This window comes from Chrysoperla carnea, chromosome 1 (assembly GCF_905475395.1).
Source record: "Chrysoperla carnea chromosome 1, inChrCarn1.1, whole genome shotgun sequence".
Classification (NCBI taxonomy): domain Eukaryota; kingdom Metazoa; phylum Arthropoda; class Insecta; order Neuroptera; family Chrysopidae; genus Chrysoperla; species Chrysoperla carnea.
Window position 1 is genome coordinate 15,716,759 of NC_058337.1, and position 16,692 is coordinate 15,733,450.

The 16,692-nt window shown below is 29.3% G+C and overlaps 1 protein-coding gene across 1 annotated transcript in view; it reads left to right on the forward strand.

Moving 5' to 3' along the window:
- LOC123290847 (neuroligin-4, Y-linked) overlaps window positions 1-16,692 on the forward strand; it is a 623,005-nt gene that overhangs the window by 461,258 nt on the left and 145,055 nt on the right. The window contains exon 5 of the mRNA XM_044871193.1: window positions 2,292-3,034. Within this exon, the coding sequence (XP_044727128.1) occupies window positions 2,292-3,034 (743 nt within the window). The remainder of the gene's footprint in view (window positions 1-2,291; window positions 3,035-16,692) is intronic.

A 16,692-nucleotide genomic window follows, 5' to 3' on the forward strand; every position in this document is an offset into this window, starting at 1 on the left:
ATCTCAAGTGTAAAATAGCCATAATCCATTTACTATATCAGAAAAGATGGCCATGAATTTATTTAAATTCATTTACAATTTTAAATTTTTACAGAAATCTTCAATTTATGGTTCAAAATTATGATCATAGATGGAGCAGTCAAATGTCAGATTAAATTAAATTTTTTTTTTAAATATATCTTTATAAATTATAGCTCATGTGTTATGATGATGTATGAGCTATATTGTATTACAGTTTCATTCAAATCCATTCGGTAGTTTTTGCATGCAAGCGTAACAAACAAACAAGCAAACAAAAATTTATAGAGAAACATACAAAATATAGAGGGATAGCAATTGGTTCGGATTGGTTAGAATGATTTAAACAACTCATATATAGAGGCAAGCATAGCCTGTAAATAATCGGGATTTTTACAAAATAAGAAAAAAAAAGCCGAATTGTTTTAACTCTCAAATGTGACATGTCCTGTATATTTAAAATATATACCTATGAGTTAGCAGTTAAAATAAGTTTGATACATTCATTCATCCTCAAAAAATTTCACATTTATAATATATGAGGATATTAAAAGTAAAAATTTTAAATTTACTTGTATGAGTAGAGAAATTGTTAAAATTAAAAACGATAATTAACTCTTATCTCAATGTTTTTGAAATAAAAAAATGCTGAAACTACTTACGTGATTTTTGCCATGTTATTTGAAACATAAGAGACCATGCATGAAATGAGAGCACCATCTAATACGTCTGATAATAAAATTCGAAAACAAAGTCGCTGCAAATCGAGATCGCTGAATACGAGTATGATGTTTTTGTTTTGCTGTAGAAATGGGAAATCATAGAGAAAAGTTACAATTAAGTGAAAAATGGAGTAAAAAATTTTTCCTGCTTTACACATTCAAATCGCATGGGCTCTTGATAAATATTAATAATAATATTTTATTAGATTTTATTTATTATAAATCAATTATTTTATTTATTATATATTAACTAGGAAATACTAACGTTTTTGATTTCTAAAGCACTCATATTCTGAGAAACTAGCTTTATTAAGTTGCCAATGTTTGATTTTTTTAGATTCGGTAGCAAAATTTGAGATATGTAGCTTTGAATTTTCGAATAATCGATTTTCGGAGACATGAATATATCCTTAAAAAATTTGTTGTATTAACATGAATAGAAGAAAAATGATACACTTGTTGAAAGTTTATTTTTGAATATGGATGGCATATACGAATTTTATATACATGAACCATTTTAGTTTAGTTCAATTTCGAATAGAAATAATTCTGTTACACCCTGTATATATGTTTGTTTTGTCAAATATGTTATTTTTCATGTTCCAGTGTGTTTAGTTAAAATATTTTATAATCGAATTTTCGAATCTCTAAGGAATTATATTTTTTTGTACTGGGAAATTTACTTTTGGCTGTATTTTAGTTTGTATTGAAAAGATTTTTTCCATAGTTTACATTTAATTTATCCAATTTAATGAGTTAAAAATAAAAATTTATTTATGTAATAAAAATTGATTCTGATTCTGCAAAGAAGATTTTATTTTTTGGTTTTGTTTTCTCTCTAATTTATAAGAATATACAAAAACAAAATAGTAAAATTGAAATTCTGGATTATTACTGGGTGAGTTTTTACAATTACGAATTTATTGAATATTATCATTCTTTAATTCCATTTGTAACATAAGACAGTGACGTTTTTGCTCGAGAGCTCGTAGATATTTTTGGGTAGGTGTTTCAGGCATTCTGAAAATTCACCAGATACCTCTCCCAAAATATCTTTATACAAAAATACAGACGTGGCTGAAGGATAGCGTTATCTTTAGAGCCCCTCAAATATATACACTAATGAACTAATAAAAAGTTGCCTATCGCGGAGCTACGATCTTAAAAATATACTCGGATACGATACGAATAGCTGCTGTGTAATTTTTTCACTTCTTTTAATGAAATTTGTTTAATTGAAAATACATGATGTACTTTAATCTATTTGGCATATTAAAGTGTACAGTCTCACCCTCATATGTTATGTGGTATAATGTGTGAATATGACAAAAGCTATTAAAAATATGAGGTACTTTGAATTGAGAAAATTTTAAACAAATGTATACTCAATGTCACAAAAAATGCTCGTTTTAAAACATTCTAAGTGTTACTATTATAACATAACATATGATGCGTACGCTTAGAATGTTTTAACTGTGGCACTTTTTCTGACAGTGAGTGTACGTTTGGTATAACATTTCTATATTAAATAATTTTTTTCCATTGTTACAGAGTTACTCCATCGCGTAATCTTATTGAGTGGATCTGGTTTAAGCCCATGGGCATTACAACGTGAACCTTTAACAGTAAAACGACGGGTGGCCATGGCCACATCGTGTCATGGTGATTTAGTTGAAGATGATCTGGCTCCTTGCTTACGTACAAAATCATTACAAGAATTACTCTCAATTAATATTGAGCCACCACGCTTTTTACCCGGGTTTGCACCATTTATCGATGGCACTGTTTTATTAAATCCAACAAGTGGTGGTGGCGGGAGTAACAGTGGTAGTGGCGGAAGTGGTAGCAGTGGGAGTGGTGGTCATCCATTACCGCAACAATCAAATGGCGCTAGTTCAACATTAGCAACATCCGCGGGTTTTGAATTAGCTGATTTTATTGATCGTGATTTATTATTTGGTTTAACAAGTACAGAATCATATTTAGATTTAAATGCACAAGATTTAGAATTTGGATTTAATGAGACGCGGCGTGATCGTATATTACGAACATATGTGCGGAATTCATATTATTATCATTTAAATGAAATATTTTCAACATTAAAAAACGAATATACCGATTGGGAACGTCCAATGCAAAATCCGTTAAGTGTTCGTGATGCCGCGTTAGAAGTGTTAAGTGATGGACATACTGCAGCACCATTAATACGAGTGGGATATTTACATGCGTTACGTGGTGGTAAAACATATTTCTTACATTTTTTACATCAAAGCAGTGAACGAGATTTTCCACAGGTAAATCATTATTTTTATTAATAATCGCCATTTAAGAATAGTCCGTTGGTCAAAAAACCTGTCATCGAGGAATTAAAAATCACTTATATAAATCGATAGTTCAAAGTCATACGAACAAGAAAATGTTAATTAAAAAAAAATCTGGAATGGAATCTATAGGGAAGCTTTTTTTATGGAAAAAAAAACAGCTTGCCAAATTTCCGAAAGAAAAGGTCGATTGGTCTTTTTAAAGGGTTTAATTAAGATTAAACTTTTACCGTCATCACGGAATTTTTTTTTAAAATTTGTTTGTTTTCGTGTAAGTTGTAAGAGTCTTTCTTAACCTGGCCAATACGTCCGACTTTAATCAACCAAAGCTCAATTGGGTATTACAGCTCAAAAGCTTACTTGACTTAGTGACACTCTAGTGACATCTTAAATAATGACGTAATTTCACATCCTTAACAATTTTCAAAATTTTTTTGACCTACAAGACCGTGAAAGAATTGCTTTATCATGCCACAACTTGATGTACAAAGACCTGATAGTCAAAGATGGATTCGAGAAATATTTGGCTTTCCATTGTCCCCCGTCATTCATTCGAGCTTTTGCATAACTTCTTACCAGTAACAACCACATTTTACGTGTCGTGATTAGCAAAATAAGTTATGTAATTGATTTGGCTGCCGTTTGCACTCTTTGTAACTGCAACGAAGTCAAAAGCCTAAACCATTTCTTATCTATTTGCCCTGTGTATGAGAATGAGCGTGAAAGTTTCTTCAGGAAATTCAATTCTAACACCTTAAACTAGTGTGTGGGTGAAAATATTTCCCATTAAAAAGGTTTTTTGTTACCTTCGAACAATTCTGATGATTAGATCGTTCCTTCTAAATGAATAATATTTAATGCTGTAAGTGTACTTCAATTTGGTCTCTTTTTTTTTTTTTAAATCTTATGATTTGTTTATATGTGCATATATAGAATGTTATAACTGAGTTATTTTATTTTCTTACTATTTCGAATAATTTTGTTTTCGTTGATTAATGTAGGAACTCTTTGTAAAAAGATTGTAAAGTCTTGAATCAAATAAAACATTTTTAATTATGTTTTTATGTAAGTGCTAAGAATATCTCGGTAAAATATCTGAAAAACAGCCGAAAATATCAAGTTATCAATTTTTTATCGTTATTCACCGCTGCCTCTTTTCAATCAATCGTAAATTTTTTATCGATTCCTGAAAATCTACTGAATTATGTTTACTGGACTGAATAATGTTTTTCACCCTATCATGACATCATGACTTAAATCGCCACATCATGACTTAAAGGAGTTTAGGCAAAGTCGGTCCAGCGGTTTATGTTTTATCTGTAAAAAAACTGATTTTTTATTGCACTCAGGATAAATCTTATATATAATTTCAAGTAACTAGGGTTAGAAAGGGGTTTTTGAGGGTGATTGAAAAAATGCATCAGTAAATTTCGCCAAAAAATTGGTAAGCTTATTATTTTCGGTAAATTTAATTTCGGCATCAAGATATTATTACAACTTACGTCAAAATAAACAAATTTAAAAAATAATGTTTCCGTGAAAATTTTACTGTCAATTAAACCGTTGAAAAAGGCTAATCGGCAAAAAACATTTGGTAAGCTTTTTTTTTCTAAAAAAGCTTAGAATTTCCTATCGATTCCACCTAAGCTAAAGCTTGCCGTGGGTTTCTTGTAAGTATGATTTTGAACTATCAATGGATATAGTAGAATCCAAGATGACGGGTCTTTTGACGTCAGCGGCCCACCGCCTATAATAAATATGGTGTATCTGAATAACTTTTCAATAACTTTGTCTAATTGTGGGACTGAAGTATAATTTTCAGTAATTTTGATTAAACAATACATATACGGAGGACTTATGGAAGAAATCGAAAACGTTATACATTATATCTCAGTGTAAACGTAATGAACGTAATGTTCTTAAGTATGTTCTGTTATAAGTGTTTTTATTAAAAAAGTTTTAATATTACAAAAAAAGGTTATTAGAATTATATTTAGTCTAAAAAAGACTAAGAAAGTTGTAGACATATTTCTAGATGAGAAAATTTTGACTTTTCACAGTGTTTATGCAATTGAATTATAAAAATTTTCCCTGAAAAATAAAAGTTATTTCAATACGAATAAAGTTAGTATAAACCGTTATACAAGACAGCAGCGTGGTTATGCGAGGTCCTTAAGCGATAACAAATGTGTAGATTTAGGACCTCGAAACCAGGCACTTCCCCTGCATAACAAATTTATTAGTTGTAAGACAGTTAATTCTATAATGGAGAAAGATAAATCGACTTTTTTAACTGCAGTGAAAAATTACTTATTGACTATTTGTCCGTATTCTCTAGACGAAGTGTTGCTATGAGCCTTAGATGAAATTTTGTTTATTTATTATACAAACACTTTGTTATTAGGCGACTTACAAATTGCTTTGCAAATTTTATTATGGATAGATTTATTTATTTATAAGTATTTTACTGTAAGGATTTATATTCCATAAAGATTTGACTTCTCAGTTGAATTGATAATAATGAGAACATTGAAATTTAAATTATATTGGTTTTATTTTAAAAGAAATGAATTTTTTTTTTAATGTATTATAACATATCTGGAGAAAATAAAATTTCCAATTTACTTTGCTTAGTCCACTTTTATTATATAAAAGTGGACTTTATTATGTAAAAGAGGACTAAGCAAAGTAACTTAAATTTTGAAATTTTATTTTCTTCAATGCTAATATGGAGTTCCACAAAGTAAAGCTCTATACAATGAATTATATAACATATCTATTCAACTGAAAAAATATTTTAGTTTGACTTATGTAATTTACAGTTTTTTATGTACTTTATCTAAGTACTACTTGTATTCAAAATCCTTAAAAGAATCACACTATGAGTGATACTTGGGAGGCATTTGATCTTTTAGTATCAGATGCCGGCTATCTTACCCATGGTTTTCTATGGTTTTCCATTAGATTTGCACGATGTTAATGCCGTGATAGTTCCTAACAAAGTCAGCCATAGCTGCATACCTTCCCCTTTCTTTCTTTTTCCCTATCCCTTTTTAATGACATGTTCTGTACAATATTGCATTGTTTAAAAAAATAACGAATAAATTGAATTTGAATTTGAATTAGCACTGACAGAGTATTTAAAAAAAATGTGTACCACGCGAATAGATCTGCCAGAGTAACTAGTATTTTATATTTACATGATCCATTGGTTACAAGATATGCAATATATTTATAAGGTTATAAAACTTACAGAAAAAAATACTTATATTTCCAATAAAAGTCCTACACATACAAGTTGACTTCAAAAGAATTATAAAATTTTTTTTTTTTTTTTTTGAAAAGGAAAATATCGTATGTCTTTTATAACGTATAGAAAAAATATTCTTTATAAAAGAAGTTGTTGCTCTATATAAAGTATATGTTTTTTTCCTTCACGTATTTCCTTTAACCCACATTTTGTTTTGTATCAAAGACAGTGAATCTCCTTGAAAACCATAAGGAATGATAAGCTTAAAAAATATTTATTTTTGGTATAAAATCGTTATTGGAAATACAAATACAACTTATTGAATTTTTACAATATTTTCAGATTTGAGTTGATAAAATAAAATTCACCTGTAACATGTAATATAAAATATATAATATTTTTATTACGAGTTAAATAGTTTATTCAACAATCTTGCTAAAAAGTTTTCATCAATATAATTATACATACAAAGTTTTCAATAAGTATAGGAACAGTAAATGAAATCGAGAAAAACATTATTTAAAAACGAAAATACATGTGTCTACTATTTTTTTATATATTTATTTGGTCGTACGAAAATGGAAACTCCTAATTAAATGGAAAGAGTCATGCAAAATAATTAAGTCTTTTTTTTTTTAAACCGTTCATTGCTCATTGAAACGATCCTGATTTTAAATTCTTCGTAAAGAATTTATTTGAGGTTATTATAAAGCGAAACAAAATTTTATTGAATCACAAAAATGTGAACGTGTTACCTACCAACCTCAAAGCTTTTATCATTAAAAGATATAAAATGCTTTTAATAAGTATGTTCTTATTAACAAACGCTTAAACTCTAAGTGAGACCGTTGCATGGTTAAATTAAAAAACTAATTACGAGTTTGGACTTCCTTCAAATGAGAATCCTAATAGTTAAAATACAATGAGTAATTTTTTTTGTGTTCGCCATCGTTTGTATTATTTTTTTATCAAAATTTACTTAAATTTGGAGAAATCGTTCTTTTCCACATATCGTAGAAAGCGAAAAACAAAAATACATGTGTCTAATATATTTTTTTATGAATATTTGGTGAAATGAAAACGGAAACTCCTAGTCTAATAGAAAGAGTCATGAAAAACAATTAAGTCTTTTTTTAAGTCGTCACTCATTGATCATTAAAACGATCCGGATCTTAAATTTTTCGTATAGAATTTATTTGAGTTTATAAAGCGAAAAGCAACTTTAATGAATCAAAAAAATGTGAACGTGTTACCTACAATCTCAAAATTTAGTTTACCAAAACACCGCGTACAGGCTTGCGTTCATTAAAAGATATAAATTGCTTTTAATAAGTATGTTCTAACAAACGCTCAAACAATAAGTGAGACCGTTGCATGGTAAAATTAAATAATTGATACGAGTTCGAGCTTCCTTCACAAGAGTTCTAAATAAATTTTGATAAAAAAAGAATACAAACAATGGCGAACCCAATAAAAATTACTCATTATATTAGACGGAGAAACGAAGCACTAAAAATGATAACGTAACGTAAATATAAAATACAAAATTCGGTTAATGGTAATGGAAATGATTTCAAACTTTTTACACGGGGGTTTTTGGGGTAGCTGAACACGAATATGACATGAATTGGTCTCAGAGATACCTGGTGCCCAAGATGAACGGTATCCTCGTCGCCTCCTGGAGTTTTCGCAAAGTTCGTTATATAATTAGTCCAAACTCGTTTTGCGGGTCGCTGAATACGAATACCGCGACAGAATTAGTCTCAGAGGTACCTGGTGCCCAGAGATAAAAATAATACGCAATAATAACATAAATTCACGGCGATAACGAGAATATCATTCACTCTGGGTGCCAGGTACGTCGAAGGGCGATTTTGTCGCAATATTCGTGTTTAGCGACCCTTAAAAGTCCCTAGTAGCGAGTTTGGACCGATTATCAAATGAATTTCCCGAAAACTTCAGGAGATGACGTTAAGCCGTCTACCTTTGGCACCAGGTACCTCTGAGACCAATTCTGCCACGATATTCGTGTTCAGCGGCCCCCAAAACCCCCGAGTAACGAGTTGGGCTTGATTATATGACGAAATAAAGTAATATTCTTAGTTTGGCTTACAAAAAAATGATCTCTAAAACCATCTTTTGATCAAATCTAAACTTTTTTGTGATCTTGGTTTCATATATGTGTCCTAAATGTTATATATTTATTTGAAACACAAATCAAACGAAAATTAACGAAACTCCAAACGCACTGGATAAAAAACGACAGTCTAACTATTTAAAAATTAAATTTTTTAAATCATAATATATCACATCAAAGGATCTCATCTCCATTTCTCACTTTTTTTGTCGCAAGAAAAGTGGCCTCATGCATTCTGATCTTTAACCCGTCAGCACTCGCGAAATGAGTATTTTTCTCATGTTCGATATAAAGTATAAACAACTTTTTTTTTAAATGCTATAAAATTTTTCATATCATACTAAAATCTTTTTTGAAAATCATCATATCATATTAGCTATATTCGAATTATGAATTTTTCAGATTTTTTCTACTTATCTACAGTTTTTAAAATTTTTTTTCAAGTCAATTACGAGAATTTCTTTCATCATGAGAGTAAAGTGTGTAAAAAAAAATATTAACTTCAAAAATTTTAGAGCCTGTTCGTTTACTTTCATAAGTTTAATATAAGTCGTACTCAGTAAATTGAAAAGCTTGTGATAGAAACATGGTGAAATTAGTTTAAATCAATTTAATTGTTTAGATTATTTCTTGTCTCTGATATTTTCACTCTCAAACATCATTCACTAATCACGTAATCAAACAATTTTTAACTGGCTAGAACATTAAAATAAATTTAGATATGGTGTAGAAGTTATGATTTTCAACGTAAAAGAATATTTACTCGCGAAATAAATGACGCATATGCAGAATGCGTAAGCAAATTTCTCATCACGCGAGTAAAGATTACCGAAAGGATCACGTGAGTGCTGACAGGTGAACTTGGTGAGTTTTTTCATAAATATATATATATATATATATATATATATATATATATATATATATATATATATATATATATATATATATATATATATCTTAATATATATATTTCTTGTGAGCGTGTGCATGTAATTGAACTCCTCCTAGACGGCTGGACCGATTTTGATGAAATTTTTTGTGTGTGTTCGTGGAGATTCGAGAATGGTTTAGATTTACAATTTGGTCCAGTACAACTGTTTTTGAGGGCTCCGTACCAAAAAAATGAAATTTCATTAAATGGTGGGAGCGCATATAAATCATATCACATTATGTATACTATGTGTACTATGTATTTTTAATAGTATTCAGGTATTGTCAATAGGCATTTATTAGAGCCATATGCGAGCGCAGCGAGCTCTACTATCAAAGGTCAGGCCAAAGGTCGAAGGTCAGGCCACTCCAATAAATAGGAGTTAAATTGGGGTTTAGCGGGATGGGTTTAGCGGACAGGCTAAACGTAGTATAGGTATTCATGAATTGGAGTTACGTTTTTACGGGACAACGTCCGTCGGGGCCGCTAGTATATATATATATATATATATATATATATATATATATATATATATATATATATATATATCATATATATAGAGGATATCATGTATTCAAATTGGTCTGAATTTGAAGTTGAATTTGTGATATATTTGAGATTTATACAAGCGCCACCAAATGATTGACTAGAATATATAACATATGCGTTTAATGGTTTTATTTAATTCACAGCCACTCACACTGAGGCACGGTTTTTAACCGAATTAAAAAAAGGAGAAGGTTCTCAATTCTACTGTATTGTTTTTTGTTATCTCCGTACTTTCCATTGGGTGAACCGTTTTTGTGATTCTTTTTTATTTGGAAGGTGGTGCTTCCCGTGTGGTCCCAATTCAATTTGGTCCAGTTATGACAATGGCATCCATGAGAAAACCATATAAGCTTTATATTTTCATTAAATATGTGCACGACAAATGAACGAATAACTTTATATCACGCCAACCGATTTCGATTTTAAATTAGTTAGTGTAGTCAGATTCACTCAAAATCCTCCAATTACAAAAAAAAAACTATTCCAAAACAAATTAATACTCACTAAAAAGTACAAAAATTACGATAATATAATGTAGTTACATTTATTGTTATTTTTGGTGTCAGCCAAGTTCATGTAGGAAACTTTCCTGTTGCGGTTCCAAAAATAACAATAAATGTAACTACATGATATTATCCTTATTTTTGTACCTTTTAGTGCATAATTTGTTTGTTTTGGAATAGTTTTTTTTTTTTTTGTTAAAAGTTTTTTATACGCCATAAATTTTATTTTACGCCACATAGTTCCTCTATCTATATATTATATATCTATGGTTTTTTTAAATCAAGAATACAATTTTAAAGTTAATAAAATTGCAAATGTTCAAAAAAGTGCATATAACATTACAATACAATTCGCATTTAGTTAACCGTACATTTACAATTTAAAATATTCTTAAACAATTTTTCTTTTTTCTTAAACTATGTGTAGTAAATTGCAATTACTAGAAAACTTTATTTATTTTTACTTTATATGTATTTTCTACACTCGGAAGGTGTTAAAATATATATGGAAAACTTTTTAAAAGACTAAAATATTCAACATTTAATTATAAGTCAGTCAGTCGTGTGCAAAAAGTTTTTACTATGTACTTTTTCTATTTAACTGTTTTAAGATTTTACTGTTCATTTTTTGTGTTTTGTAGTTATAGTTAAAGTAGTTGGTGCACTAGGTGGCTAACTAGTTCTGGGTTGTTTCCGTTTTTGTTGCAGTTGGTGGTAGTTAACTTCGAACACGGTATAGTAATGTGTATGCTGATTTAAATTTATAAGACCTTTAAATTATAAAATATACATAAAAACATCACAAGAAAAGTGTTATGGTATAATGACAAAGAATTTACAACTATGCTGTAAAGGTTATTTCGTTTTTCGTTTCTACTAAATTGGGTCATGTTTGAGTGTTGAGTGGGGACAAATTTTTATGCACAATCGTACTCATAAATTATCGACACATAGTTTTCTATTTCCATCAAGTCTTATTAACCTTTTATCGTTTTAATGACTTTGCCAATGGTAATTAAATATTTAATTGATTTTTCACTTGTTGTAGTAGATATAAATAAAAGGTTTTTCATTTAAAATCATAAAACTTTAACATTAAATTATTCAACTTATGCATGGGATATTATTATTTAAAGTATTTTTATAAAACACGCAATGCCAGCTTAGTAGCCTCATATACTTGATGTTGAGAAAATTATTATGCAACTTAAGATACATGCTAAACGAATTGCACTTGTTTAAATTTTTTATAAAAATGTGTGATAAGTAATGAGAATTGAAAAAATACACTCGAACCAGGACTCGAACCTGGACTTCTTGGATTTATGTAAAGCGCCCTATCAATTAGGCCATGACATGAATCAGAGAAGTCCGGGTTCGAGTGTTGGTTCGAGTGTATTTTTCCAATTTTCTTTAATTAAGATTACCAGACAAGATATTTGTCAATATTTAGTTTACGCTGTATGTATCATACTAAAAATCATCAATTATAATCGAGAGACCAAGATGTAAATAAATATCGACTCGTCTAAATATAACAATAGCGCCATTTGACTGACTCACTTACTCACTTTTTTTAGCTTATTGACTCACTGACTCACTGACACACTCATATATACAAATTCGAAGGGACTTCCAGACATGAGAGAAAAATGCGGTTTTCGACACCCCAAAATAACTTTGTTTATCATTTTCTGTTCTATACTTGAATTCATATCAAATTTACATAATTTTTCGCATCGCAACGCTCCGGAAAATCGAAAAAACACCCTAAAAATGAGATTTTCACCAGTGAACCAAAAATAAAGACATTTTTGGGCAGGAATTTGGGGTATGGGCAATTTTTGGGAAACATTTCAGCGTGGTAGATTTGGGAGAGGTGAGGCTAAGGGGATTGAAGGGAAATTTTGGAGTGATGAAAATTTTATTTTTTTTGGTGAACAATTCTTTAAGAAAGCGTTAATTTTAGGACGGGTAATTTTTGAACTACGTTTAAACTCATGGAGTGTTGTCTGTGACGCGGAATCAAAGCCGAAGGGCGCTACTTGGGCAAAGGACCCCCTTTGGGAGCGAAGCGAGTATCGTCTATGAGCCGATTATTAATCACATGAAAATAAAATGCTGCCGATGATATAGAATTGAATCTATGCTTTCAAGTAATATAAAACTTTTTCTTTGACAAGCACTTCCCAGCGAAGCTATGGTTTATATTTGTATAGTATCATCACAATCACACAAACTGTCATAAAATATTCTTTCAAAGTAAAAAGTTTACGTTTTTAAATGAAAAACAATAAACATTAATTTAAAAAATCATTAATTTTGTAAGCACTCATCACAATTCAATGTATTAATGAGTATTAATTGGTGAAATTGTTTTCAGGCAAATAAATAAAATTATAAACCTACTAAATCATGAGTGTTTAATAAAAAATATTATGATAATAAATTTTATAATATTTGTTATCAAAACAAAAAATCGATTAACCTTTTCGTGACATTTTAATTAAATAATTTGAATAATTGGAGTTTTCTTTATTCTGATGGTGTTTAATCGACGTTAGTATCTTTTTTTTTATTTTCCACAACTTTCAAATATGGCGTTTATCTTGGCATCATCATTTCTCCTTATTATTTTTACAGAAATGTTAAGTATTGCCACAAAATGTTATTCGTTCAGTTCTGTACAGAAAATTTTAAAATTGAAATAAAATTATTGTTATTAAAAAAACTTTCCAACATATATTATGATTTTACAAATAGATAAGGAGATTACGATTAAAGTTTTACAAAACTATCTACTAATTACACTGAATTTGCTAGCTCAGATAGTGGAGAGAGGTATTATTTTTGAAATGCATAAACCGGCCCAGAAGGCCATAGGCCGTTACTGTAATATTATCACTTTTGTAACACTTTTTTTTTAAATAATTTATAGCAATTTCTCGAACGTGGTCTCGGAAATTCATCCCCATGAGTGACCCGCTACTTCAAAAAAACTCAGTTAAGGTATTTCGATACCGTAAAATTTCGATAAGTACATTTAATAATGTCTTTTGTGAAAACTTTATATCGATTCTCTGTTCTCTGTTTATGAGAAATTTATTATCAAAGTCACTGTTTTTATAGTCGAAAATACAGAGAGAGGGTATAGTTTCGTGTTTAACACACTAACAAAACTTCGGGAGTGGCTTCATTTCAGTGTAAACTGCAACATTTACATATACGAAAACTTTGAAATTGGGGCGTTTTCAATATGGGAAAGACAGGAAATATGTCAATTAAATGACTTATTGAAAAAATATGAACAACCGTTTGCTTTTTCTTGAAAGCAAGATACATGGATATAACAACCGGCTAAGTTTTACACAATTGTTCAATAATTATAAGTAAAATTAAATTTACATTCTGGCCTACATATTGCATGGACCGTTTTCTCAGACCTACGCTTTAAACATGTCAGTTTAACGACTATATGTTTTATTATGCTATCGCTACAATTTCCAAAGATTTTTTGTAAATAAAAAAGTTGTATGTTACACTGAAAAGAAGCCACTTACGAAGTTTCGTAAGTTAGTCACGAAATCATACCCCCTCTGTACAGTAAGGAAGGATAGACCATTACTAAAAGAGGGCACATTGCTCTATACGGGTGATTAATTGATAAATAAAATTTTTAATTTTTGTTATCAACCCTTTAAGGCATTTCGATATAGTAAAAATTAAAATAATTTGAAATGATGTACAAAAATTTAAAATTTTATTTCAATTCATCAAGCTTTTGTATGCCTTTTGTGAAAAATTCATATGGATTCTCTGAACTGCTTATGAGAAATTAACTATCAAAGTCAGTGTTTTTACCAAAAGTTTTTCATTTACAACAGCTCTTACACACAGTTCTTCTGTATACACAGTTCTTAATTTTGATATGATTTTAAAGCTATAAACTTGAATATTGATAAAAGTTTCTAATATAAATGGTAAAACCAACATTTATTACGACTTCTTCTTATACCACGATGAAGTAAAAAGAGCTGTTTTAATTAATTTATTTGTCGTATACCGTACAGAGAATCGACTTGTTTATACCGAAGGCGTGTTAAATACTCATTTATTGACACACAAAATTGCAATTGTTTTTTATATCACTTTCATTTTGGTATAGAAAACTCCTCGGCTCTCTTACTAATAAAACTGTAGGCGCTTCCTATTAACAAAATAGATCTTTTTGACTCTTATTTATTGTAAGTTTGTATATAAATAAAGATGTAAGTGTATAATATTTATACCAACATAAATTCTAATTTCTTGTTCAGTACAGCAAGTATATTATTAGCAATATGGTACGTATAGAATACACGGTATGGTGTATCCCGCTTATTTTGAAACCGTAAAAAAGTAATAGCAAAGCAAAAGTAACAACATAACCAACAATTTATGCAAAATTTATTATTCTCGCATTTATCTTATAATATTTATTACAATATTACACCATATTTTATTTAGGTATTAGTTGTATTTTATTTTGAAATTCTCATTTTATTTATTTATTTGACTGAGCTCAACTTTTAATTAACTTGTATAATTATGAGATACCAATCTCGTTTTCACAGAATTTTTCAAACTATTTATAACAAAAACATTTAAAGATAATTAAAAGAGCCAGAAAATGAACCCACCGTTTTACATTGGCTATTTTAAGGGCTCTAATTCCGAAACGAATGGTTTTAGAGGGTTCCGTCTATTTCATACTATATCTTTCGAATCTCAAGAAATTTTACCCGAAGGTCATATCCAATATCAAATATGCTTTTATAGAAATATTTGTTAAATCTTAGACACTAGTCAAAGTTAAGTGGGACACCGAAGACAGAATTTTAAACCCAATTTCCAAAGAAGAAATTAATTAAATCATAAAAATCTAAAAAAGTAGGTAAAACTCTACCTCGAAAAGTAGTGAACCTTATACTGAAGGCCGATTGACTTCCCAATTGAATGTTAGGTATAAATTTATTCTTGTTGTCTAAATTCGAGTATACCTATACTTATCCTTGTACTGAAAAAATCTACATGAATTAAAGAAGATAGATATATTTCACGGCCATCTTTTCTGATATACTCAATGAATCATTACGACTAAATTAAAAAAAATAGAAAACCATTCATAAGTATATTTTACCGGTGTAAAACAATCCTTATAATTATTTCGAGTATTAGGTATAAAACGGGGATAACCGAGAGCAATCTTTATCAATCTTTACTTTTAAACCCAGCGAAGCGGGTGGGTATCACTCTAGTGTAAAATAAACTCATGTCAAAGCTTTCTTCGCACAAAGAAGGAAAAAACTCTCACAATGTCTTGAATATACCTATAAAGTCAAACAAAACATGTAAGAGAAAATAATCCAACATTTAATGATAAAAGTACTCTTGTAAAATAATATTGATTTTACAATTTATTTTTTATTTCTTTTTTTTTAAATATCATTAATCACTTTCTCCACTGTAAGTTTTCAGACATATAATGACGATATACGGTTGTATTAAAAATAAAAACCTTTTTTAATGGATCATTTCATTTATTTTCAAATACTTTAAAATATAAGCTTATAGAATAATAAATTTTATAATTAATTAATCCATGCGTTGTTATTTTTTGGGACATTTTAATTTTAAATTGTGGTTAACCGCTTCAACAATTTTGAATTAAAAATACACATATATTATTTATTTTGTTTTTATATAAATTAAATAATATATTAATATTTATAATTAATGAACTTCAGCTGGGTCAGTGGCGAGCTACTCGATGAGAGCCCAGTACTAATCGGAACAAAAAGTTTTTTAAGTCATCTCCTATCAGCGTAACTTGTATTTGCAAACAGTATACTCCACAGCCAAGATGTTTCAGCTGTACAATTAAAGTAATCAGCAGGATTTAAGAACCTAGGAGATGCAGCAGATATGATCATTATTTTCGCCGCAATGAGTTTTGACTTCGCGGGTGAAAATTTTTAAATAAGCAGAAGATGTTTGACTCTAGTAATTGATAAAGAATATTTTCGAAATTTCAAGGAGTAGAGTATCTCTTACACGAATTTTCAATGTAAACCATATTTACAAACTATAGTGCCGTTACATGAAAACTCTTGAAATCAAACTCATGCACGGTACGAATCTGACTATGCTTTTAGTCACCCAGTTCAGTGTGACCATAGATGAACAACAAAAATCATAATGATTTATTCATAGATCCAATTA